Here is a 26,347-nt window from a genome sequence, read left to right as displayed (position 1 = left end):
TCTTCTTAAAATGCTAATTCAAAATCATTACAAATCAAGCAAAACAAATTACATTTGTAAAAATATTAATAGTATAGTAATTTGTCCTTTTTAATAAAAAAAATCGCTTTTGTTATCTGCATTCCTGCATCAAAATTTGCTAACTTAATTGACAATCTGGATCACAGATTCTATGTTTGAAGCAATCAAAGATGGCGAAAAACACACATAGCACCACAATATGATATTTTTTTTCCATTTTCAGTTGTTGGACAGAAGTGTCTATCCTGTGATAATATTGACAATCCGAAAGTCTGTAATAGTTCAATGACATGTACAAAAGACGAGGTATATCAGACTGAAAATCAAATTAATCTATTCTCATAGTATTGATAATGATATCATCAGCACATCTTTAGATTTTATGTTTACAATAATGAAAAGCCATACGTGTCAATCTTGTATGCAAATGTTACACATAACGATTACCAATTGGCCAGCAATATTCAAATGAAAGAAATAAGATTATATTTGTACACATACTGCAAGTATACAAAGGTGAAACATGTGGATTCATGGGGTATTATAGGGTACTATTACATGTACTTTAAGATAATGATCCGTTGGTCACTTACAGTATAACTGTGTATTTAAAATGTCGGAACTGAATTTGTGTGCCGTATTTTATTTTGTTACAGGTTTGTTTTCTCCATAAATATACAACTGAAACACAGCATGTGACGTATGATCTCGGATGCAAACACTCAACGGTATGTTCAAGTTCATAGGAAAAGTCATATTAGTAATGGAATGATTTGCAAATAGGAAAACATGCTCGTTCCTTACCAAGAAAAAAGAAAATAACAAAACATACGGAACTCCAAATTTCACTTTGTATACCAACATTCCCCATGTGAAATTATTTTTATTTAAATTTACTTTAAACGGTAAAAAAATGATATTTTTTTTCCCTGTGTGACGTTTAAAGTTAATGACGTCAAATACACGAAGCAATGAAAATGAATGTTAAAATTTCTATGGTACATATTTGTTTATTTTGAGATTGTGACACGGTGATGACTGCTGTACTCATATTTTTACGATTTCTGTTTTGTTCACGTATCGTATATATATATAAATATAAGTTAGTTTCATGCGACTGTCATACAAATGAGAGGTTAAGCGCTATAAAACCAGGTTCAATCCACCATTTTTCTCCATTTTAAAATACCCGTTCCAAGTCAGGAATATGACAGTTTTTGTCCATTCGTTTGATGTGTTTTATCATTTGATTTTGCCTTTTGATTTAGGACTTTCAGTTTTGAATTTTCCCCGGAGTTCAGTATTTTTGTGATTTTACTTTTTACTTGCGGTTTGTTCAAAGTCAATATAACAACTAAATACCAATTCTTGTATCAAACATTAGATAATCAGTCAGTACGCATTTAATTTGTTGTTTTGTTTTTCTTGCTATTGGCTAAACTTTAGCAACATTTAATAAATCAATGTAACCTTAGTGAAAATCATCGGTATTATATATGCAGCATTTAATTGTATGTGACCAGCTTGCCTTATCTTATGATTAGTGACGATATAATTAAGAAAGTACTTTTCCATGATGTCGGTAGTGGGCCAGTATTTTCGCTGGAATTCAGGATTTACACTTACCGAAACTTGTAACTAAATGATTTCTTTTTCGGGCGTTTTATTTTTTGGGGAATTTGAGTCGAAACTTCCTCGTATAGCACTCACTAAACTGTCTGCTACTTTGCAGTTGTGTCTCCATGGTTTAAACACTAATATATTTGGTCGCCGATCATCTGCTGGCAGACATTTAACATGCGACAAATGTTGTGGTAGAACAGAGCATTGTAATATTGACCTGCAATGTGGACATCAAGAGCGTAAGTACTCAACTTAGAAACCTAAACAAATAAGACAATGTGATGCCTCAAATATCATAATGAGTTTTGATTTCAATTATACATGAAATATTAAAGAAGAAATAATTTAACTTCAAATCATAAGCTGTTATAACACAATTTAGCCTTCAACTTGATTTTAAAGCTGAAATAAATGTATGATAAAGTAAAGCGTTAACGGTGTCTAGAACTTTTGATTGATGTTATATATTGAAATTAGTATACATACGTTTAACACGGTTTTTGTCGAGCTTGCAAATTTCGTCGCAGAAAGCTCGACATAGGAATAGTGATCCGGCAGCTACGGAGGCGGCAGCGTTAGATAAGTTCTTAAAAGCTTTATATTTAGAAACTGGAAGACCTGGATGCATCATACTTTGTATATAGATGCCTTATGTTACGAAGTTTCCGTTTGTGACATGTCCAAAAAAGTTACGTCTTCTTGAAATGTTAAATTCTCTCTTATTATAAGTAATAGGATAACAATATTTTGTATGTGCGTACCTTGTAAGGTTTTTATGTCCGTCAAATATTTTCCACTTGATCTCGACCTTATTTCATGGATCAGTGAAGAAGGTTAAATGTTGGTGCTCAAGTCCATATCGCAGATACTTTAACATGTATAAGCAATATGTCTAGTTTATTCCGTGTATTGAACGACTGTAAGATGTACATGTCAAACTGGCAGTTGTCATATGACCTTGATCTCATTTTCATGGTACAGTGGTTATAGTTAAATTTGTTGTGTTTTTGGTCTGTTTATCTTATACTGTATGCAAAAGGTCTATCATATTTGGATTTTGGAATGATTGTAAGGTGTACATGTCTAGCTTTCATGTGTCATCTGACCTTGACCTCATTTTTCTGGTTCAGAAGTCAAAGTTAAGTTTTTGATTTTGTTCTTTTTTACTCATACTATAACTATAAGCAATAGGTCAATTCTATTTTTTGTATGGAAGAATAGTTAGCTGTACATGTCTGCCTGGCATAGTCATCTCACTTTGGCCTCATTTTCATGGATTATTGGTCAATGTTTAGTTTTTTGGTTAATGTTAAGTTAATTCGACAGTTGTAATAAAGCTTGATATTAAAATTATCAACATAATATCAATGATCATAAGCAAAAAGGCGAGACATTTCAGTGTGTGCACTCTTGTTGTATATAGAAAAGACAATGAATGCGTCATGCAGATTTACGAATGATTGCGACAGTAACCTCGTTTGTTTATCGGGAAGCTGTCAATGTGCTTCAGAAAAGTACTTTTGGGACAATATTGCCTGCATGAAAAGTAAGTTTGTAAAAAATTATGAAATCGTATTACGTAATTCAATATGATATGTCAATACACAAGAAAAATGCTGTTTTTCTGGAGCTGGTCATTTTAGGTTCCCGTTTCAAAATGTTTTCTAAGCGTCTTATACAATAGTGTTTCAGTGCAAACATTTGAATCAATAGCCAAGATCTTAGAGTGTTGTTCTACATGTTCAATACAAGCGTATCGCATTACAAGGATACTTTCATTTGAACACCCAATGGTGTTCAGCTTTTTTGCGTGTTAAATCCAATTAGTTACAAACATGATTCACTTCTTATATTGCGATCGTCTTTGAAATTTCGCACTCTGTAGATATAAGATAGAGATTTTCTATTAAGTATTCCAGACAAATGGTTACCTTTTTCCTTCAAAATGTCATTTCATGAGTTCTTATCAATATATGCAAAGACCTTTCAAACATATCACAATAGATAAAGTGTCCAAATTTTAGTTGGATATTTTGAGTTATTTTAATTAAAAGAAGGCTAAAGAAAATAACTCTTCATTGCTGAAAATAATGGAGAGTTAAAAAAAACAGATTCACTTCAAAAGTGTGTTCTTCAATTCCTGTTTAAAAAAACTTAGCTTATTGTTAAAACACTTTGCTTAAAAAAGATGATGTTAAGTTTTAAATGCACTATACTTTTATATGCTCAAATTATATTTTGTTCATGACATGATACATGAAAAATACACAGGAAATTAAAAAAATAAATCATCTTTATAAATTAGGGTCAACTTTCTAATATATATATAGTTTAATGTTAAAATGTTCCCACAGTAATTTTGAAATGAATTTGTGATTATAATTCTTAGAGAAATCAGACAGCGAGATATGTAATGATACTAGAGAGTGTTATGATCCGTTGCACTGCACACATTATACGTGTAGCTGTCCTTTAAAACAATATTGGAATGGAACAGCTTGTCTTCCAAGTAAGATTTAGAACATTTTTGATTTCATATACTTTGCAATCCCTCCTTCTTTGTATTAATATGTATCCAGTAATTGAAACCTCAACAGATTTAATTCAATTTTCAGTTATATCAAATATTTCAGACTCAAAATTTAAACGATTGAAATGAAATGAAACGAATTAATCAACAAACATTAAGTTCATCATCAAAATCAAAGAAATTCGTTCAATGGAAAACAAGAATGATATATTGGAAGCTCACATTAATAATATATATAAAAATATATATTATTAGGACGCTAGATTAAAACTGACGATGGAAGGTAACAACCGGTCCGCGAAAGCGTTATTATTGTAAAGCCTGCAGTGGGTGGCCGAGTAGTCTATCGCGACGGATACAGTGCAAGGCGATTTGATGCTACGATGTCTCTGTAGCTAGAGTTAGAATCTCAGCGAGGGAAGTTCAATACACTTGCGAAAGCAAATTTACAGATCTAACATTGTTGGGCAGATGTTAAGACGAATTATATTATATATATTTTTTTTCAACGACACGCTTTAAATGACACAAAACAGAATTTCTGTCTAAAAAATCTATCCACATTGTTGAAATATGACAATCATTCAGGGTTTATTCTAAAATTTTGCTCATAAAATTTCAATTTAAGATGGCTTTGGTGTCCTCCTCATATTGGATTTTAAAGAAGCAGATAACTTTGGTCTAGATATTTGATGAAATGTGCAAATTTTGAGAGTTGTATGTAATTAATGTAAAAAACTTTTGATATAAATATAGAAAATTGTGTATCTTATATTTGTTTGATTTGATTTTTTGCAACTTAATAAGGGGAGTTAACTGAGATAAAGTAATTTTTATAATAGAAAGTGTTATAAACGTACCTATTTTGATATGTAGCATGAAAACAAGTTCAGTGACCCCATTTTTTCCTTTTCTTATCTGAAAGCATGTTATAAGAGCAATTTTCTCACATTTTATCTTAAAGATATGATAGCACGTTTTCTTTTTATCACACAAAATTAGATTTTCCATGCATAATCTATACAAAATCAGACAATTTTGCACAACTTGTAGCTTGAAAAAAAGTCCAGGGACCCATACTTTTTAATATATTTTTGAAAGAAGCATGATAAAAACTTCATTTTGACAAGTTATCAACAAATTCTATCAATGTTAATTAAGACGCCCTAGCCATCTAAATTTAATATGTATTTTGAAGTAGAGCCTCTATTCATAAATATTGTAAAATATGTTTATAAAATCTACTTCAAAAATGTGATTATGACGTCAAAGTGACATAAATATTTGTCTTAACTGAAGTGTCAAGATTATATCATAAATAAAATCATTTATCACTTATTATATAATCTTTTACAAATTGGAAAACAAATGAAGAATTGTAATTTTTCAGTGTCTAAATAATGGCTCTACCTGTGACATTATACTGAAACACGCAAAATGTCGAATAACAGTTATTTAAATGTACCTATTTCAATTCTTTTATTACAGAGAAAAGCATAAACAACCACTGTTATACTTCTTTTGAATGTCTAGAAAGCTTGTTTTGTATACATGGGCAATGTAAATGTGATCATGAGTTTGATTACTGGAAAGGTTCAGCATGCATAAAAAGTACGTATACAATTGTTTGAGCAATAACCAGTAAGGAACAATTAGTAACATCTAATCATATGGTTGATAAAACGATTCTATTTTTGGACATCGCGTTCGAATTTTATATATGCCAGAGTCAAGATTATTAAAATGTGAAGCCAGTATATTGAAAATGGTTCTTAAAAGAAATCTTCATCAATCTTCACTTGAGTCCAATCAACAAAAAGTAATACAAGACAAGGACAATCTTATTTTTCATATTAAATGGTAGTTACTTAAAAAAATAAAGTAATACAACTCGAATACTATTTTTATAATATATTTCTACACGTCTCTTTTTAAAAGCGCTATTATGATACCAACTCAATTATGGTTGTTGGGAAATTTTGAAATCTTACTACTCAGACAACCAGACTTAATTAAAAATGATTAATAAATGTATAAGAATTATACTATATGACTCCGATTGAAAATACTATTACAAACTTGTCAACTTTTTTCTGATTCAATATCTGACAGTTAACCACTGCGAAATAGCTGTTCTTAAAGTTCAATTCTGACGTAGGCCATAAAAAACAATGTAGGATTATCTTTCAAATTGTAGGGAAACAATTCAATTCTACTTGTAATTTAACCGAGGAATGTGAAACAAATTTTCGATGCACAAATAGCAAATGTGCCTGCGCATCAATATTAGAATATTGGTCAGGATCAAAGTGCTCAAAAAGTGAGTATCATTCATGAGTTTGTAGTGGTTATGTTATTACGTAAGTCAGTACTTAAACGGTGATAATAAATGTCTTTGTCTCAGTTTCTCTTAATAAACTTTTTTTTATATAAACATGATATCAACATCACTTTTGAAAAATTCAAATGGTTTTTATTTTGTCGATATCAGTGCTCTCCAACGTCGGTTTTCATTTTGGTTTCTTTAAAATTACATTCAGAGCGTCGCTGGTGAAATAGTATTTTGATGACGAAATTCGCGTTAGGTGTTTATATTAATATATCTGGCATATTCGATGAGATCTATGGAACGCCAAAACTGTCTTGTTATGACCATTTTCTTTTATGTGATGTGCATTTACCATTATATGACGTGCACTTGTTATTATATGTTGTGTATTTAACTTTATATGATATGCACTTGTCATTATATGATGTGCAAACACCTTTATATGACGTTCAAATATGCTTATATTATGTGCAAGTATCTTTACATTATGTCCAAACATCTTATTATGATGTGCAAATATACTTATATGATGTGCATAAATACTTATGTAATATGCAAATGTATTTATATGATGTGCAAACATACTTATGTAATGTGCAAACATTCTTATATGATGTGCAAAAATCCTTATATGATGTACAAATATACTTATATGATGTGCAAATGTACTTATATGATGTGCAAATATACGTTTATGCTGTGCAAAGATCCTTATATGATGTGCAAAGATCCTTATATGATGCACAAAGATCCTTATATGATGTGCAAAGATCCTTAGATGACGTGCATTTGCCCTTACATCATGTGCAAACATCTTTATATGATGTGATTGTGTCATTATATTATGTGTTTGTAATCTTATATCATGTTGTTTGGTTAACTTCATTATATGATGTCGAAACGTCATTATATGATGTGCTTTCGTTATGGTCAATCAACATGATAACGATTAGAATGATTGCTGACTACGTCATAACTGATTCAGACCTGCTTTTTCAGAATTAATGTAAACTCAGATCAAATCTGTAGCCATCGTTTGGGAAATGGTTGAGATGAAAAGAGAAAAAAATCCCATGGTTGTTCCACGATTTAAGATGAAAATTTGACACCAGATATTATTGGAATATTGTCAAATTATCAATTGCAAAGTTAAGTTTTAAACGATGGGTCTACAATAATGAACTTACGAAGTCTACAATAATGGGCATACAGTTAAAGTTATTAAATTAAAGAAAGGATTCTTTTATGCCATGCTCTATGCTCATTGTACTAGGCTTATAATTCACAATATTTTTATACCTAGCATTAGTGGCTCTTTTTTAAAGACGTAAATGCAAGATTTTCCAGTATGTTCATTTTGTGTAAAGTTTGCTTTACTGATTATTTTAGCTGTAGAAATTTCTCTTCATATATCACTTTTCTCAAGAAAGACAAAAAAAAGGACAAAAACCGGACATTGATAGGGTAATGACTAATACTAAGGACAGGTTATTTGCAACCCACACAAAAAGGGGATACGAAGAAATTAAGGGAGCCTTTAATTTTGATTTTTTTTTTAGATAGAATGGTGTTATTCAATTGTTATAGATTTGCCACCGTATAATGTTTAGGTAATGTGTTCGTTGTCCATAAATACTTTGTTGCAAGACAAAAACTTTTTAGAAATTAGGGGCCAAAACAGGACTAAAACAATTCTTGGGGTTTGACTCTCATCGTACTCTTCCCCTACTCCAGTAAAAAATAATAGTTTTGCCTCGAATGTTAAAATCTAATTCCTTTTTTTCAACAAATAATTTCTTCTAGCAAAGTATGGTTTCATGTGAAACTTGAAATATTGAATGAAGATGTAATAAATATCAATGAGACCATAACCGGCATATCCAAATTTAGTTCAAAGTCGCAAACAACTTCCACGATTTAAGTTCTAGATCCACTATAATAATTGACGTGCTATTTTAATAAACTTATATAATGCAAAAGAAATGCAATGTTTTGGTTTTTTTTTGTTATTACGGACAAAAGTATTGAAAAAATTGTGTGTAATTGTTCTCTTGTGTTTTTTTAGGGGGGAGGGGGAGTTTAGGTCTATGGAAAAGGGTCTTGATTGGTTTTTTCCCTATGTCAAGGAGATGACTTGGTAAAAATAGAACAATTTCTATCTTTCCTACCGCGTCCCCACCATCAATAGCAAAAATGACAACAATTAGAAAAGGCTTCTCTATAGATAAGTATCAAGAAAATAGGGATTCAAACAACAAAACTCATAAGAGCCAAAATTGCCCAAAATGAGACCTTAAAATTTACTATAGAATTTATTTAGACACATTGCACTAGTTTTCAATCTATTGTAGTTTTATAGATAAATGCTAAATATTTAAAGTCACTGCCGTAAATCTTCACTTAGAACAATATAAACACAACTCCCTATCTATCAGAGACCACGAGGCCTCAGTAAATAAGAAATAAATGCAGTGTTTTATGTTCATTAAGACACCAATATAATTAAATTACAGATATTGTGTGTTTAAGCTATGCTTACACGGATCTGAAAACGCTCCATTCTATTTTCTGTTTAAAGACCATTGGGTTTCTTGGTTTTGTCGGATTTATATACACCTTCAAAAATGTGAAGGCTGAATTTAATTGGCTGATGTAATATCTATCAGAACAGAAAGTATCAAAGGAATGAAATAATAAACATCGGATGACCGCAAGTTCTCGTGAATGGTCAAACGCACAAAAATCACATCTCTATACCTGAAAGTTAGGTTAATTTACAGAGATATACAGTTTCCGAGACAAGTTCGTGTGTGTATGATGAATAAATGACAGGGAATTCAACTTCACCGTAATCACAATTATATAGATCAGTATACTCTGGTTTGTTGTTATATATTGTATTAATATTTGTATTTAACAGTCGCATGAATATATAATTTTCATCCATTTGTATAGCATTCTACAGTGAAAGTGCATGGTGAAAACTCTTCTGTAATAATTCGGATTTTCTAATAGATTTGATTTAAGTAGGCATTCTTTTTTCCCCGCAAAAACGTTCTTAAGATATTTTCCGCTTGCGTTGACCCAATTTTTCTGTCCGTGTGCATAGATAATAATGAATATTTACTTACAAATGTATATATAAATTTCTAACGACAAGATTTGTTCATATCATTAATTTAACATGTTCAAACATGTCAAAATAAAGATGTTTTAATGAGTATTCCTTAAAGCGAAAAGGAATGTAATTTTGCACTCGATAGTGTTTGCGATCGGTTACAAGTCAAAAACGAAAGTCAAATCTCTGATGCGACAATACAACGGTCATCGTGATGTAAACATGAAGTGTTGTCAGATCCTTAAAATCAAAGCTTAGACAGATTAGCTGTACATGTATCTGAATCAGTTAAGCACCGACTCTTCATCTTGTGTGGCAAGGAGCACGTGTGCTTTCTTGATTCAGGACAAACATAGTTTTCGACTTCAATGAAAAACACACATTTTTTTTTATAATATGTTTTTTTTTTAATTTCATTATTGTTTTATTTTTTTTTTTATCTCATTTTCAATTTAAATATTTATTTTGATTCCCTTCTAGAAAAGATAAAATATCTTTCAAAACTTGCCCCCCTTCCCCCGCAATCGCCATAAAAAAATTAATGGTCAGTATGCTAGCCCTGTTTACGGAGTTGTATATCTGAACGGCTTTCCTTTTATATTACGGGTAACTGTCTAGTGCCGATGCTTTCATGGTAGCATGTAAGCCTCTAGTGATGCTGGTCGTAGGTTCGAATATCGTCCGGTTCAAAACCAAATCATTGAAATTTGGTATTTGCTGATTTCCTGCTAAATTAAAGAAATAAAATCAAAGACAATCGGCTCGGAATCAGAATTCTGTGTCCGGGTAAGGTGAAATGGCTTTCTGTGAACTAGCATGTTAAAACTCAGACTAAGGGTCTCGGTCTAGCACCATACAGGGTTAATATTAATTTCAGATTAATATTCTCTCGTACGATTATGCATTTGTCCCAAGTTAGGAGCCTGTATTTCAGTGGTTGTCGTCTGTTGATGTGTAATATACCGGTATGGGTTTTTCGTTCAATTTTTGTATAAAAATTATCACGTAAGTTTTCATGTTGAAATGTTTTACATTTCTCATTTCTGTGCCTTTTGTAGGTTGTTCTTTGTAAATACAGCTGTTTCTGAAAACACGCCTCTTTTGGGGAGAAATTGAATATTCATAGAAAATTAATTTTACATATTGGTTCCTAGTTATGCTCTCTGCGTTCCATATCGCAGAGACAGAACTTGGGAATGTTACCAGTAAATAAACACGTGCATATTGTTTAAATTGAAATCTGTGGTAACCATTCATTCGAGGTAGGGGTAGTTAAGAAAATTAGTGTAGGTTTAAACTCTGAAAAAGTTCAGGGCATATAAACGTTGATTAATATGCCGCACAGCCCTATATTTTGACCTTTGAAAAAAATTGTGGTGCAAATGAACTTTCAATTCTAGGACACGATTTTTTTTCAAAACTTCATAGCAAAAGTGGTACAGTTTTAGCCGTAAAATGAGTTCTAATGGGAAATTGCATTGTCAATATTTACAGAAATGCAACCTATATACCTATAAACACTATAAAATATCTCCATTTTGATTTTTATCATACTATATCCTCTGGTTAAAATATAATTAGCAATATAAATAACCAGTAATCACCTTCAAATAGATGAAAAATCTAGAGAATTCCTATCTGCATCACCCCTTGAAAAATTTAAATGCCAGGATGTCCGGATCTGAGAATTCACCTCTATACTCAAAATAGTAACAACACAACAAGTAGAAAAAATTTGAAAAATATTCACAAAAAGATTTGAAAGATGCTGACAAAGCTGTAGAAGCTTTTACCTCAATTCTATATGAAAATGCTAAAAAATTCAGCTAAATTGGTTAAAAGTTTTCCAAAAAAACAAAAAAAAAAAAAAAGAGGTCTAACCGAAAACCTTGGTTTTCAGAATCTTGTAAAGAGCTTCGCACTTCAGTGAAAAATTATGAAAAACTTGTAAATAAATTTCCTGAAAATGCAGAGTACAGGAAAAAAGTTTTATTCATTCCGGTCAAAACTTAGACGACTTTGTAAATATAAAGAAAAAACATATAAGAGAAAAATATGCTCAGAACTAAGTAACACATGTGAGAAGAATCCCAAGGTTTTCTGGAAGGTTTTGAACAAACTTAGTCAGCAATCAGAATTAAAAGATTAATTAAACCTTATGTAAGAATCCGGGGTTTTGATTGGTTAATAGCCAGTGTATTTTTCACCAATTTACTGTTATCAAATGAATATCGTTCATTTTTAACGCCGCCGGGGTATTTGCTAAAAGGATATGCCTTTTTTACCCTCTCTGCCGTGGTATTTGCCAAAAAATACTCTATCCGACTGGACGCTTGTAACGTCACGATCATCAATGCGTTTTAGTACATTAACATTCGGTGTAATTAAACAGATATATCATGTTATTGAGGGTTATTTGCGAAAAATACCAGTCTTGAGAATGAATTTCCCTCGCCTTACGGCTCGTGAAATTTAACATTCTCTCGACTGGTATTTTTCGCAAATACCCCTCCTTAACATGATATATCTGTTCAAAATCTGCTAATGATATTCCCCCCAAAAAAATTATAAAATTTTATGAAAATCTTAATAAGTCTGATATGATCTCAAATGAAATGCTGAAAAATATTGTACCAATTATAATTAAACCACTTCATAAATTATTTAATTTTATTTTTACTAGTGGAAAATTTCCAAAGACCTGGAATGAAAGTTTTCTAGTTCTTCTCCACAAAAAGGGAAACAAATTTGACCCTGGAAATTGTAGGGGCATATCCTTCAGCTCCATCAGCTCCAACCTTCGCAAGCTGTTTAATAAAGTTATCTATAACAGACTTATGAACTTCATCAATAGTAAAAACTTAATCAACAAAAACCAAATTGGTTTTAAAGAAAAAAATCGCACTGCTGATCACATATTTAAACTAAAATCAGTAATTGATCATTATAAACAAAAAAAAACAAAAAAATGTATTTGCAGCGTTCATTGATCTTAAAAAATCCTTTGATACAGTTTGGCGAATAGAACTATTTTATAAACTTTTGATACATGATATTCCAAATAGAATTTTTAAATTGTTTATTCAATGTATACTGACTCAGTATGCAGAATCAAGTTTTCAAATGGACTCAGTTTAACATTTTTTTTATCTGAGTGAGGAGGAAACAAGGAGATGTACTGAGCCCTGTACTTTTTAATTATTATATTAATGACCTCACTAATGCTTTAGTCAATTGTAATTCTGATCCAGTTGTAATTGGGGACTTTTCTTTAAATATTCTTCTTTATGCAGATGATATTGTTTTATTGTCTCAAAGTAAAAAAGGACTACAAAACAGTCTTAATGCTTTATATGATTATTGTGATTGTTGGAAACTACAAGTTAACACAGATAAGTCTAAAGTTATTGAATTTAATTCAAATGGTAAAACATTTTTGGACGAATTTACTTATAATGATTCTTGTATTGAAACTGTCATTATTCTTATTTAGGGATTGTAATAAAATGTAATGGTAATTTCAATTTAGCCATTAATACTCTTATAGAAAAGGCAAGATAGGCCTATTTTAAAATTAAGAAAACTGTATCTCTGAATAATCCATGTAGACTACTTGAAAAATTCGATACATCAATATTACCTAAAAAGTATACTGATGTACTGTTCTGACATTTGGGGTGTAAACTCATCACTAATGGACTCTGAACCCTTTGAAAAATTACACATTAAATTTATTAAAGAAGCATTTGGTGTTCATTGCAAGGCTTCAAATGATGCTTGTCGTGCTGAGCTTGGTAGAATTTCACTCAAAAATAAAATTGTATTTTCAAGCATAAATTTTCTAGAGCATATACTTACATTTGAAAATACACTTGTAAATCAAATTTTCTGTGCAACAAGATTTTTAAACCCCTGGATCCTAAAAACTCAGTGCATTTTACAAAAATTAGGATATTCATATCTTGTTGAAAAAGTTGTCTAACAAAGCAGCACTTGGGACAAGTCAAACAGAGAATTTATGATCAGTACTTACAAAATCAAAATGCAAACATACAGGAGTCTTCTAAGCTCAGTTTCTGTCGTCAAGTCTACAAAATGGATCAAAAACCATCATATGTTGATTCACTAAACAATTTAAATGATAAAGTAGCAATATGCAAAATACGCATAAGTGCACATCCTTTAATGATTGAAAGGGGAAGACATCTTATGTGACCTACGTATTAGACTATATACCGGATTTGTAATCACATAAGCAACACGACGGGTGCCACATGTGGAGCAGGATCTGCTTACCCTTCCGGAGCACCTGAGATCACCCCTAGTTTTTGGTGGGGTTCGTGTTGTTTATTCTTTAGTTTTCTATGTTGTGTCATGTGTACTATTGTTTTTCTGTTTGTCTTTTTCATTTTTACCCATGGCGTTGTCAGTTTGTTTTAGATTTATGAGTTTGACTGTCCCTTTGGTATCTTTCGTCCCTCTTTTAATATTCCTGGAAAGAAAAGATACTATCCTGTCTGTAAAGATGGGGAAATTGAGGATGAACAACATTTCTTATTAAAATGTCATAGATATACATCAAAGCGAGAAATATTAGAAAATAAGATAAATGTTATATTTCAAATACAGCGTAACATTACCGTTGATAACAAAAATATCTCCATTGGTCAATAATAACTCTGCATTATTACTTAGACTGTCTTCTTCTTTCACTTCAGAGTGTCTAAATATAAGAAATAGTGAACTTATATGATACATCATTTTGTAACTTTTCATAATTTAGCATGATATGTTATCATGGAACCTTTCATTCTACCATGTCAATTAGTATAGCTGTATGTAATGACATATGTCTTAACCATTTATTGTTAATGAGTTTGTGCCAATAAAAATATTTGTATTTGTATTGTTTCACCAACATAGTTTAATTTGACAGTTCCACACTTTAGAACATGAATGCAGTTTTGCATTTTGCAATTTGATGTTATAAATATGTTGTATTTTTTCCTTGTGACTGTGCTGACGAATTGAGTTTCGATGATGGCGACTTTGCAGCACTTACACTTGCCCCTTCCGCATGATTTATAACCTTCGATTGTTGATTTCTCCTGTTTAGATACTTTGGATGTTACTAGAATATCTTTGAGGTTTTCGGGTCTGCGGTATGCCATAACGGGAGGTGATGGAAAAATTTCTTTTAAGGAAGGATCATTTTCAATATGACGCCAGTGGTTGTGGACAATTGATGAAAGATTTGTCAGGTGAGGATGAAAGCTAACACCAAACGGGATTTTATTTGTCTGGGCCGTCTTTTCTTTGTATTCAAGCAGGTTTGTTCGGTCTTTGTCTTTTGCTTTATCGAGAGCTTCTCAAATATTTTTGTTCTTATAACCTCTTGATTTGAGTTGCTGTCTGAGTTGCCCCAAACGATAGTTTGATTTTGATTCCGATGAACAAATCCGTTTTAACCTGATGGCTTGGCTGTACGGAATGCTTTGGTGTGAAGGTCGGTTGTCATGACTCCGTTTTCTAAAGTTATGGTGGTGTTGAGAAAAGCAATTTTCTCATTTGTGTAGCATGGGTGCGAATTCCTGCGAGGGAGGATAAGAAAATTTACGAAAGCAAATTTACAGAACTTACATTGTTGTGTTGATGGTTAGACGAGTAGTAAATACATAATGTAAACAGCCATGTATCACTATCATTGCTGGTGATCCGATGGATAAATCTGTTGTAGAGTTGTCACTGACACCGACGTTCTTATATATATAAATATATATATATATATAAAAAAAGTCTTAATTGAAAACAACGTTCAAACCTATGACTGCGTTGGATGAAAACTGCAATTTATATACGTGTGCATGTGACAAATTTAGTTGTAGAAGGTTCTAAATACAGCACTTACAACATTTTCAAACATACCAAAAGAGTGAAAAAATTATATTTTAACAAAACACATTTATATATAAATAGATCAATTTTCCGAAAGGACGCCAAGCATACATTAATAATTATAAAAGTGAAGCTGTGCAATAAATGCATGAAAATATAATAAAAAGATGCAGGCAAAAGTCATGCACCGAGTTGAAGGTCATCCCATATCTCTATAAATTCATTTTTTAGGGTTGGGGTGGGGGAAATCGGTAGGCGAGTGGTCCAAGTATCTTGCCTTTCAACACTTATGTCGTGAGTTCAAATCCCACACGTTGAAAGTTAGCTCGACTCCAATATTAATTGCATAGAATGATTAGTTTTTCTTACCGAAAGTCGGTCGTTCTTTCCGGGGACTTCGGCTTCCTCTATCAATATAAACACACCTGTCATGAATTAGCATGATAGCGAAAGTGTCGTTATATACTAATCAATCAACAAATAATCAACCAATCATCCATACCGGTATAATTATATATGCAAGATAAGATGATTTTGTAGCTACATGTATCGCTATAACATATTTCTAAAATTGACTTAGAGTTCATTTGTGTCTTTTGCAATGAATAGTAGTAAGAAGATATCATATGAGTGCTAATGAGACAACTCTGCATCTAGCTTATAATGTGTAAAAAGTAAACGAGTGTATGTCAAATTACGACCTTCAAAACGGAACCTTTGCTCAAACCGAAAAGCAAGCTATAAATAAAAGCTCCAAAGTTTGTATTTTCTTCAACTAGTTCCTGTATTAATTGATTTTAATCTTCCTCCGAAAATTTTTGAAACGTTTCCTTTTGTTAAAATGCGCTATCTGACTTTATCTAAAAAGTGCACTTTTGCTTAAACGAAAAAAAGATATATTTCTAAAAATTAACAACATTAACTGTATGCTCATTATTGTAGATCTCGTATGTTTGACAATATTCCCACAAAATTTTGTGTGATTTGTTTCATCTTAAATTCGAGAAACAAACAGGTCAATGTTTTTTTTTTATTTAAAGCTACAGCTTTGAGCCGGGTTTATGTTTAATAAGCAGAAGCAGACCGGAATCAGTTATGACGTAGACAGTAATTATTCTAATCGTATTCATATTCATTGACCATAACGACGATGACAGCACATCATATAATGACGTTTCGACATCATATAATGAAGTTAACCGAACCACATGATATAAGATTACAAGCACATAATATTATGACACACCCACATTATAAAAGATGTTTCCACATAATATAAGGGAAAATAAACATCATATAAAGTTATTTGCGCATCATATAAGTATATTTGCACATCATATAAGTATATTTGCACGTCATATAAGGACATTTGCACATCACATAAGGACATTTGCACATCATAACAGAACATTTGCAAATCATATTAGTACATGTGTACATCATATAAGTATGTATTCACATCATGTAAGTGTATTTGTACATCATATAAAGATGTTTGGACATCATATAATGAAATGTGCACTTCACATAAAGGTTAAAGCACATGATATAATGACAAGTGCACATCATATAAAGGTAAGTGCACATCATATTATGAAAATTGTCATAACAAGACAGTTTTGGCGTTCCATAGAGATCGGTATTATAATATTAGGGTGTCCTAATAAGATCGGTCTTTGGGTAAGGAAAATAACACACGGCTTTAATTGTTTTGCATCGAATATAGGCAAACAACCCTCATTGGAATATTGGTTAAAAATCAAATCTAGAATTTCTAGGGAAATGAGACACATTTAAATATATATACAATATATATTACAAGTGGTGAAGCTTACATCCTCCCATCGAATACTCAACGCCTGGAAAACACAATTCCGTCCTATTTTCGTTTTGCATTTTACCAATATCATACAGAGTAAAACATTACAATGTATATACTTGTATCGAACTAATACAAAAGCTAACCATACCACATCTTCTTTTTTATATGGTATACAACACTCAATTCAAAAGTGACAGTCTAATCAGTTACTCGATTCAATGATTGAATATCAAAATTTTAGTTCAAACAAAACATGATACGTCAGTCTTGGCCACGTAATGTGATACAACAAAACCAAAAATGTCAGACATAAACTAACGACAACAACTGAATAACAGAATCATGACTAGGGATAGGCACATTAAAAATGTGGCTTTGTTAAACATGTTTGTAAGCGCTCAACACTCCCTTAATATAGCACAGTGGTGTAAGAACACAACATAAAAACAAACTATAAAAATCAGTTAACAAAGGCTTACTAATCAGATCGATGCAAAGAAAAAATAATCAAAAACACAGACAGAACGTGGTAGGCTATCCATTATCTCTAACAACAACAACGACATTAAGTACAGATCTAGAAGTTCTCGCAGTTAACGAAAGCTAGCAAAAAACAAATAACATCTAAAAATAAATCATGTATCCAAGTTTGTCAAAGATTCGAAAGCAAAAGATGTGTAAATATTATTTATCAAAGAGTGAAATTCAGTGCAAACAAATCGGAACAGACTTTTTAGCAGAAAATGATTGATTAGCCAGTGGTTTCATTATTAATTACTCTAACATACAAAATACAACATGATAAAACGAGAACAAGCTTACACAAAATCCTTAGATAATGGTTTAATTTAGTAATGTACATTGTTGATATTCGTATCAAATATTTTAAAGAAAATTTTACTCGTTACATTAACCATATGATAATAGTCCTTTTTCTCGTATCAAAAATAACTCGAAAAGGAATTTGTTTTTGTCCTAGCTAATAAGGCTACTTATCATATCATTATTGTTTGACGTAAATTTTACATCGAGATTCTGCATAAGAGAATCACGAATTCATCAACATTCCAAATAAACTCACATGCAGACTTCTTATACGTACAGGTATTTCACATCCAATCTTTTATGGTAGTATTCTTTATAAAGCACAAAAATGTCAGTAGCTATCAAAACGATTAAATCGACTTATTAAGAAGGAATAAAGTTACGATAATGTTGTCAAGTCGTTAAAGATTGCATATTTTGGCTTTATTATTGATTCACTTATAGGGTCTTTGCATCTGAACTAAACATATTTATCTAAAAACAAGTTGTTAGCATGACACGGGTTATGTTCCTCTCATATATGTTATGATGGTATGAAACTAAACCCCTAACGGGAGGGATTATGCCTGATACTCATATGATGACGACATAAACTTTCAATCAGTTTAATTGAAGTCTGGAGCTGGCATGTCAGTTATAAACTGCATTTGTTACATCTTCTGACATCAAACTCGGACTTCTTTTGAACTGAATTTTAATTTACGTATTTTTTAGGCGTTTACTTTTCAACATTGCTTAGAGGTATAGGATGAGGATTGGGATCTCATAAACATGTTTAATCCAGTCGCATTTTCCCGCCTGTCCCAAGTCAGGAGCCGCTGGCCTTTGTTAGTTTTATATTATTTTTAATTTTAGTTTCTTGTGTATAATTTGGAGTTAAGTATGGCGTTCATAATCACTTAACTAGTATATATATTTGTTAAGGGGGCAGCCGAAGGACGCCTCCGGTTGCGGGAATGTCTCGCTGCATTGAAGACCTATTGGTGACCTTCTGTTGTTGTCTGTTCTGTGGTCTGGTTGTTGTCTCTTTGACACATTCCCAATTTCCATTCTCAATTTTATTCATCATAGATTCCAGGATTGAATTTTATATTTACGTCAGACGCGCGTTTTGTCTACAAAAGACTCATCGGTGACGCTCGAATCCTAAAAGGTTAAAAAGGCCAAATTAAAATACGAAGTTAAAAAGAATTGAGAACCAACATTCCTAAAAGTTTTGCCAAATATAGTTAAGATAATATTCCTAAGGTAGAAAATCCTTAGTTTTTTCAAAAATTGAAAAGTTTGCTAAACAGTTAAATTTATAAATATAACCATATCAATGATAATTCATGTCACACGAAGTGCTGACTACTGGGCTGGTGATACCCTCGGTGAAATAAAACTCCACCAGCAGTGGCAAGGACCCTGTGGTTGTAAATAAACTTATCATAGATATTAGGATTAAATCTTATGTTTACGCCAGACGCGCGTTTCGCTACAAAAGACTAATCAGTGACGCTCAAATCCAAAAAAAAAAAAATAAAAGGCCAAAAAATAATACGAAGTTAAATAGCATTGCCTCCATTTTTGGAAAAATGACATCTGTAACAAACACAAATTTTTAGCTACCTCTTAACAAATAGAACTAAATACAGTAAAGGATCCAACTACTATACATAGGCTTCCGAAGCCGCACAAAATACCATACAAATATAGTTTTCTTTCGTCTTCAAGCCTTTTTTTTACACTACTACATAAAATGATCATACTGGTGATTTCGAATCTTGATATGCCCAATATACCACTTTGCCGCATAAATCTTTTTAAGAAAAACATCCCACACGTAATAAAGTGGTTATTCTTAAAGCCGGAATGTGAATACAGTAACACCTGTCCAAACCGAACACCTACGGGACTTTGCGTTTTGTTCGGTTTCACAGGTGTTCGGATTAAAGAGGTAAACGGAAGTCGACACCAAAATAATTTTGGAACTTATACTGACAAGGCACGATAGGTGAGTGACACAACAGACGGCAATTTATTTTCAAAATGATTTAGATGATTATGTAAAAATCTAGGTAAATGAAGATATACGTATTTTTTCTTTTTTGATATAAATCAAACGCCACTCTGTATATCACAATCCTCGTTGTGTAAAGGTATAAATCATTCAATGATGTCCGACATGGAGCAATTTTGCTTTTTTATAATTAATTTCTAGTCCGTTAATTCAGCGACCAATTCCGACTCTCAGTCACTGTCAACAGACGATTCCGTAGATTTCAATTATCTGTGTGTGTGTACACACGAGTTCTTGGACTTAACTGTTCACCTGCTGATCGATACTTTTTCACAAGATAAGAGTGAAACAACAGCAGGGGTCCAGTTTATTCTCGGAGTTTATCGTTGACAAATTGATAACGAAGGAGAAGCATCTGAATTATATATATAGGGCCTCAAAAGGGAATCCGTCATCCCGTAAATATAATTCGAAAGTCATTGACCTTGTGTTGCACGACTTCTTAATCTTGTAAAACGCTTTAAACTATTATTTAATTATAAAATACTCTAAAAATTGTTCGGTTTCAACTGAAATTCGGTTTTATCAAGGTTCGGTTTACCCAGGTTTCACTGTAAATATGTTCAAACTCTTTAATATGTTTTTTAGAAACAACAAATAAAAGAACTTTGTCAATTGGACCTGCTTTGATACGATACCTGCCCTTGATTTTTTACTATATATTATATCTGTTCCCTATGGTGATTCCATACATCGTCGAGTTATTAGAATTTAAATGGGGACTAACTGTGCACCACTTATTGCGGACCTGTTTCTGTATTTTTATGAGTAACATTTATGATTAAAATCACCAAGGACTAATCGAAACAACATTTGAAGAAAAAAATAATACTACTTTTAGATATATCGCCTTCTCACATTTAAGGTGTTTTTTAATCTCAACTTGTTTGATTCACTCTTTTATGTAACAATGTATATATTTGTATTACTGAAAACTTACATTACAGTTGTTTGTTAACACAAACTTGTCAAAACATTTACTAAATTTTATCATTGGTACAAGGACAGTATTCGTAAATATAAATAAACATGCAGATATCTTGTATGCTAAATTAACTTTTCAAAGCATAAAAGTGTCGGCATTAACCTCGAAAGCTAACGTAGCCTCTAAACATACTTATTAAGAATGGATGTAGTTAAGATACTATTGTCAGGTCATTACATATGGCATATTTTGGTAGTAATATTGATTCTCTCATTGGGTCTTTGCATCGGAATTAAACACATTTATTCTAAAGCCAGTTGTTAGCATGATGCAAGTTATGTTCTTCTCATTAGTTTTATGATGGTAGGATACTAAACCCCTAACGGAAGGAATTGTGCTTGCATATGAAACATACATGATCTTTCAATCAGTTTAACTGGTGTCTTGATCTAGCATGTCAGTAACTGTTAGTAGACCTTTGTACATTTATGTATCATTGTCATTTATTTTAGTTTCCTTTGTTTCCTATTCTGACACCGGATTCATACTTCTTTTAAAGTCAGTTTTACTGTGCATATTGCTGTGTGTTTGTTTATTCTACATTGGCTAGAGGTATAAGTGGAGGGTTGAGATCTAACAAAACATGTGTAACCCCGATGCATGTTTGCACCTGTATGAAGTCAGTAGCCTCTGCTCTTTGTTAGTCTTGTATGTTTTTTTATGTTTCAGTTCATTAATATGTTTTTGGCTTTTGTGTGACGTCCATTTTCACTAAACTAGTACACAATTTTGTTAAGGGGGCCAGCTAAAGCCAACTTCCTGCTGTGTTGAACACCCATTAGCCGCCTTCGGTTGTTTTCTGATCCTTGTTTGGGTTGTTGTTTCTTTGGCTCATTCTATATTTCTACTCTAAATATTTAATAACGTAAGGGAATGAATTGTATGCAGGAAATAGAAGTGAACATAAATGGTGGTTTTAACAAGGGAAAACAATACAAACAGAGGGAACTCAATATTTTTATATAGTATATATATAAGATAGCAGATACATCATAAAAAATATTATATAGATTGCACATACTACACGTATGCTTTGTCCAAACTAAATCTCGAAAGGGAGCAATTAAGTTTATTTCGCTTTTGTGAACGACAAAACATGTTAAACAAGAGTTATATACAAAAAAAGAAACAAGAATGTGTCCAAAGTACACGGATGCCCCATCCTCACTATCATTTTCTATGTTCAATGGACTTTGAAAATGGCGGAAAATCTCTAATTTGGCATAAAAAATTAGAAAATCATATCTTAGGAACATGTGTATTAAGTTTCAAGTAGATGAGACTTCAACTTCATCAAAAACGACCTCGACCAAAAACTTTAACCTGAAGCGGGACAGACGGACAGAATAACGATCAGACAAACGGACGAACGAACAGATAGACGATCAGACCAGAAAACATCATGTCCTTACATGGGACATAATAATGCCCATAAATGGGGCATAAAAACAAACATGCATAGCCCTGGTATTAAAATATAAAACAACGTACGTAAAAATCCGGATTTGCTGGAATTTAACAGGCGTGTGACGTACATTTACCTGTAAAGCAGGTATTATTCATACCCCTTTAAGGCATTTTTTTTATATCCATGCCCGTTTCACGTGTGTTTCACATGCGTTATACATACACTACAAACCATTAAAAGTCTGAAATTGCCTATATCTGTACTCTACTGTACTGATTTTTACTCGACCAGTCTGAATTCGTCTGAAATTTACTTGATAATACTCGACTGTAGTCTGAACCATACCTAACAGTCTGAATGTGTACTTGACCAGTACTTAACCATGTTATACTAGTCTGAACCGTACTCGACCTAGTCTGAACCATACTCGACCAAGTCTTAACCAACCTAGACCTATTTTTTGTATCTATCAACTGAATTTTATCAATTTAGGACTTTTTCTAATAAAATTGAAATTAAAAAATTATTAAAAATGTATTCAATACAGTATTGAAATTAAAATTTCACAATAATCAATCATAACTTCAACACAATTTTAATCAACACTTATGTAATAATATATATCAACTTTTAAAATATAAATAAAACAAGCTGATCAAATAATCTAAAGAAATGACTAATATTTGCAATATTTATTAAAAATTTTATGAATATTGTGGAAGTCTTTTATGGTTACTGGACTATTTGACCATTAACTTAAGGCCTAGTATAGATTTAGTTGAGTTTAATTAAAAATGCAGTGAATGTTTTTTTTATTAATATATAAATATAACATAGAATATAAAACAACTTAATAAATTTAAAAAAATGAGAGCTTAATTGTTTTGTTTTATTAAACCCAGAATTTAATGTAATCATCAGATAATAGAATTTCCATAGGAATCCTTGATAACCTTTTTAACAAAAAGGAAATATATTCCAAAGTAACAGTAAAAATTCATTTCAATTAAATTTAAGTAATTTTTTTGTCAAATTAACATGACATACATAAAGCACTTTAATATGTTTTAATTACCTCAGTACATGTGTGTTTTACAGGTAAAAAGAAAGCCCTTTTTTCTTAAATTGGTGTATTAATTATCTAGTACATACATGTATATTCGAAAGGCCTTGTTATTTAACTTAAACAGGATGTTGCAATTTTGAATCAATGTTATTTAGAATTTAATACCTCTGACCAGGGGTGATCTTATTTATGAGTTTGCCCCCAAGCAGAGGTTATTCTATATATTTCACCACTAATCAGAAAAACAAATTTATTTATTTATTTAATATTATCCCTTTTTGATATAAGTTATATATAGTAGATTTTTTTTATCCTTAATATAATATAATCATAGATATATTTCTAATATAAGGCTAATTTTTTTTATAAATTTTGTTGGCTGTTGTTATATATGTCAGTTAAAAAGTAATTTATTTTAACAGCTAAAAAAGTAGAGTTCTTTTGTTCTAGTATGGTTCAGACTGGTCGAGTACTGTTCAGACCTTTGGCTAAGTATGGTTTAGACTGGAAAAATATGTCGAGAATGGGTTAAGACTGTTTCAGACTGGTCGAGTAATATATCAGACTATTTTCAACGGAAAAGATAAGGGTCAAGTACGATTCAGTACAATCAAGTATGGTTCAGACTGGGGTCGAGTAATGTCAAGTAAAAGTCAGACCAATTCAGACTGGTCGAGTAAAAATCAGTACAGTCGAGTACAGATATAGGCCATTTCAGACTTGAATGGTTTGTAGTGATATGTATTTACAGACGTGTTACATGATTCTTCCGCACTATGCGGTTTATGTATGTTATGTAGATAGTTTACTGCTCGATCATCTTTATATTTGTGAGGAAATGATTAATTATATGTGTTCTTCAGCTGAAGAATGTGAAACACGTTTTCAGTGCACTAGTGAGAAATAAGCCTGTGCATTAATGTCAGTGTTTAATAATTGAGTTTCCTATAAATGTATGAGTTTGCAGTGTTCATGCTACTGCTTTCAGCGCGTCTGTGGTGACATGAAATTGTATGCCTGTTTTTATGTCATATTTTGTAAATTTCCTTTCTTAAATATTACATTATCATGATTATTTGCCAACGTACAGTTTTTGGGATGTGTTTTTTTTTTAATTCAAATGCTATTTAATGCCGGTTTTCATTTTCGGTTTCTTTTAATTAATTTTCGAGCGGCTCTGATGAGTTATTTGTAAACGACATTTCACATATTTTACATGTTTTCTACTCGGTATTCTATTTATATGTCTAAACTTTCCAACATACTGTCGCTTTTTGTTGCTAATTTTCGCAAATAGTTTAGAAACAAAACGTTACGTTGTTTTTCTGCTTATGTTACACTAACACTATCGAAATTATTTTTCTCTGAAAAGAAAGACGATATGAAGCGTGCAATAACACTTGATATGTTATTAATAATAGGAATGTTTCTATCATCTTTGAAATGTTTCAATTCATATCGAGATATTTTATGATTTCTTTTTATTTAGAATATAAAAAAGGATCAGAAGATGACTAGGGGTATGAATCACTTTTTACGATCAATGTTCTATTGTCCAATACTAAAAACAACAATTATTGACAAAACGGCTCTTAATTGACTTATTCTATTTTACAGAAGGCAGAGAATGTGATGACCTAGACATTACAAATGATGGTATATACACAATATATCCAAATGATATTTTTCAACCAATTCTTGTTTACTGTATTGTACGTCAATACGAAAAATGGACTGTAAGTTTTAAATAAAGTAAACAAAAAAAGTACACACAGTACAGAGTTCTTAACGTCAATGATCATGAAAAATAGAACCAGCATTTAATATTAAGACTGCAATCATATCCATGAATATGAGCTTCTTTCACCCCTTTACAATAGATAAACATTATAAGTCATATATTAAATCATTGTAAATGAATATCGAAAGGCAGCATGAGTGACTTTGAATCGATTGTTTTAGTTATTTTTTTTCTTTTTATTACTCTAGATTCGTCTAAAAGTCTCATATGTTATGAAACTCTCGATATCAACATTTGCTTTGTATTAATTGGATGTTTCTATTGTCTTTTCTTTCATTTTTTTCGTTCAAACTGTTAAATAGCGTTTTGCCTGCTTGTTTTATAAAATATGCACTCAATTTAGTCTCTCTTAAGCTGACAACGTGAATTTTGGTTAATTTCATCACGAATTATAACAAATACTACAGTCATGAATTATTCTGTATTCTGAATTTATCTTTATTATACTTTTCAATTTGGAAGTTTCATAATGGCATATAGACAAGTACATATCAATTTGTATCATTTTAGTCTTTTGTGGATAGTTGTCTCATTGGCAATCATACCAAATCTTCTTTTTCACAGTTATATTATGTGAATTTGTTTTGCAATGTATTTATTTTACTTTCTATTTTCTTATTTGTATCAAGAATATAAATCTTCAATTAAAAGGTAATACAGACAAGGGTAAATGGTTCTGTGGATTTTTATCGAACTTGGAAAGAATACAAGCATGGTTTTGGGTCAGCTTATGGAGAATATTGGTTAGGTATTTTAACTACTTTTTGTACTTCTATTTACATTTGTTAAAAAAGGGATAAAAATACCAGAGAGACAGACAAACCAAAAGTCCCATCAGTATAAAATTATATACATTTCCTTA

The 26,347-nt window shown here is 31.5% G+C and overlaps 1 protein-coding gene across 1 annotated transcript in view; it reads left to right on the top strand.

Moving 5' to 3' along the window:
• Positions 1–26,347, top strand: part of LOC143052057 (uncharacterized) — a 51,556-nt gene that overhangs the window by 13,209 nt on the left and 12,000 nt on the right. The window contains exons 6-14 of the mRNA XM_076225029.1: positions 245–327; positions 678–749; positions 1,754–1,883; positions 3,068–3,190; positions 4,034–4,153; positions 5,663–5,785; positions 6,372–6,494; positions 25,302–25,420; positions 26,137–26,233. Of these exons, the coding sequence (XP_076081144.1) occupies positions 245–327; positions 678–749; positions 1,754–1,883; positions 3,068–3,190; positions 4,034–4,153; positions 5,663–5,785; positions 6,372–6,494; positions 25,302–25,420; positions 26,137–26,233 (990 nt within the window). The remainder of the gene's footprint in view (positions 1–244; positions 328–677; positions 750–1,753; positions 1,884–3,067; positions 3,191–4,033; positions 4,154–5,662; positions 5,786–6,371; positions 6,495–25,301; positions 25,421–26,136; positions 26,234–26,347) is intronic.

The sequence above is a fragment of the Mytilus galloprovincialis genome, chromosome 11, assembly GCF_965363235.1.
Source record: "Mytilus galloprovincialis chromosome 11, xbMytGall1.hap1.1, whole genome shotgun sequence".
NCBI classification, from domain to species: domain Eukaryota; kingdom Metazoa; phylum Mollusca; class Bivalvia; order Mytilida; family Mytilidae; genus Mytilus; species Mytilus galloprovincialis.
The sequence above is the reverse complement of the archived record's forward strand: the minus strand, read 5'-3'. Positions and strand labels throughout refer to the sequence as shown.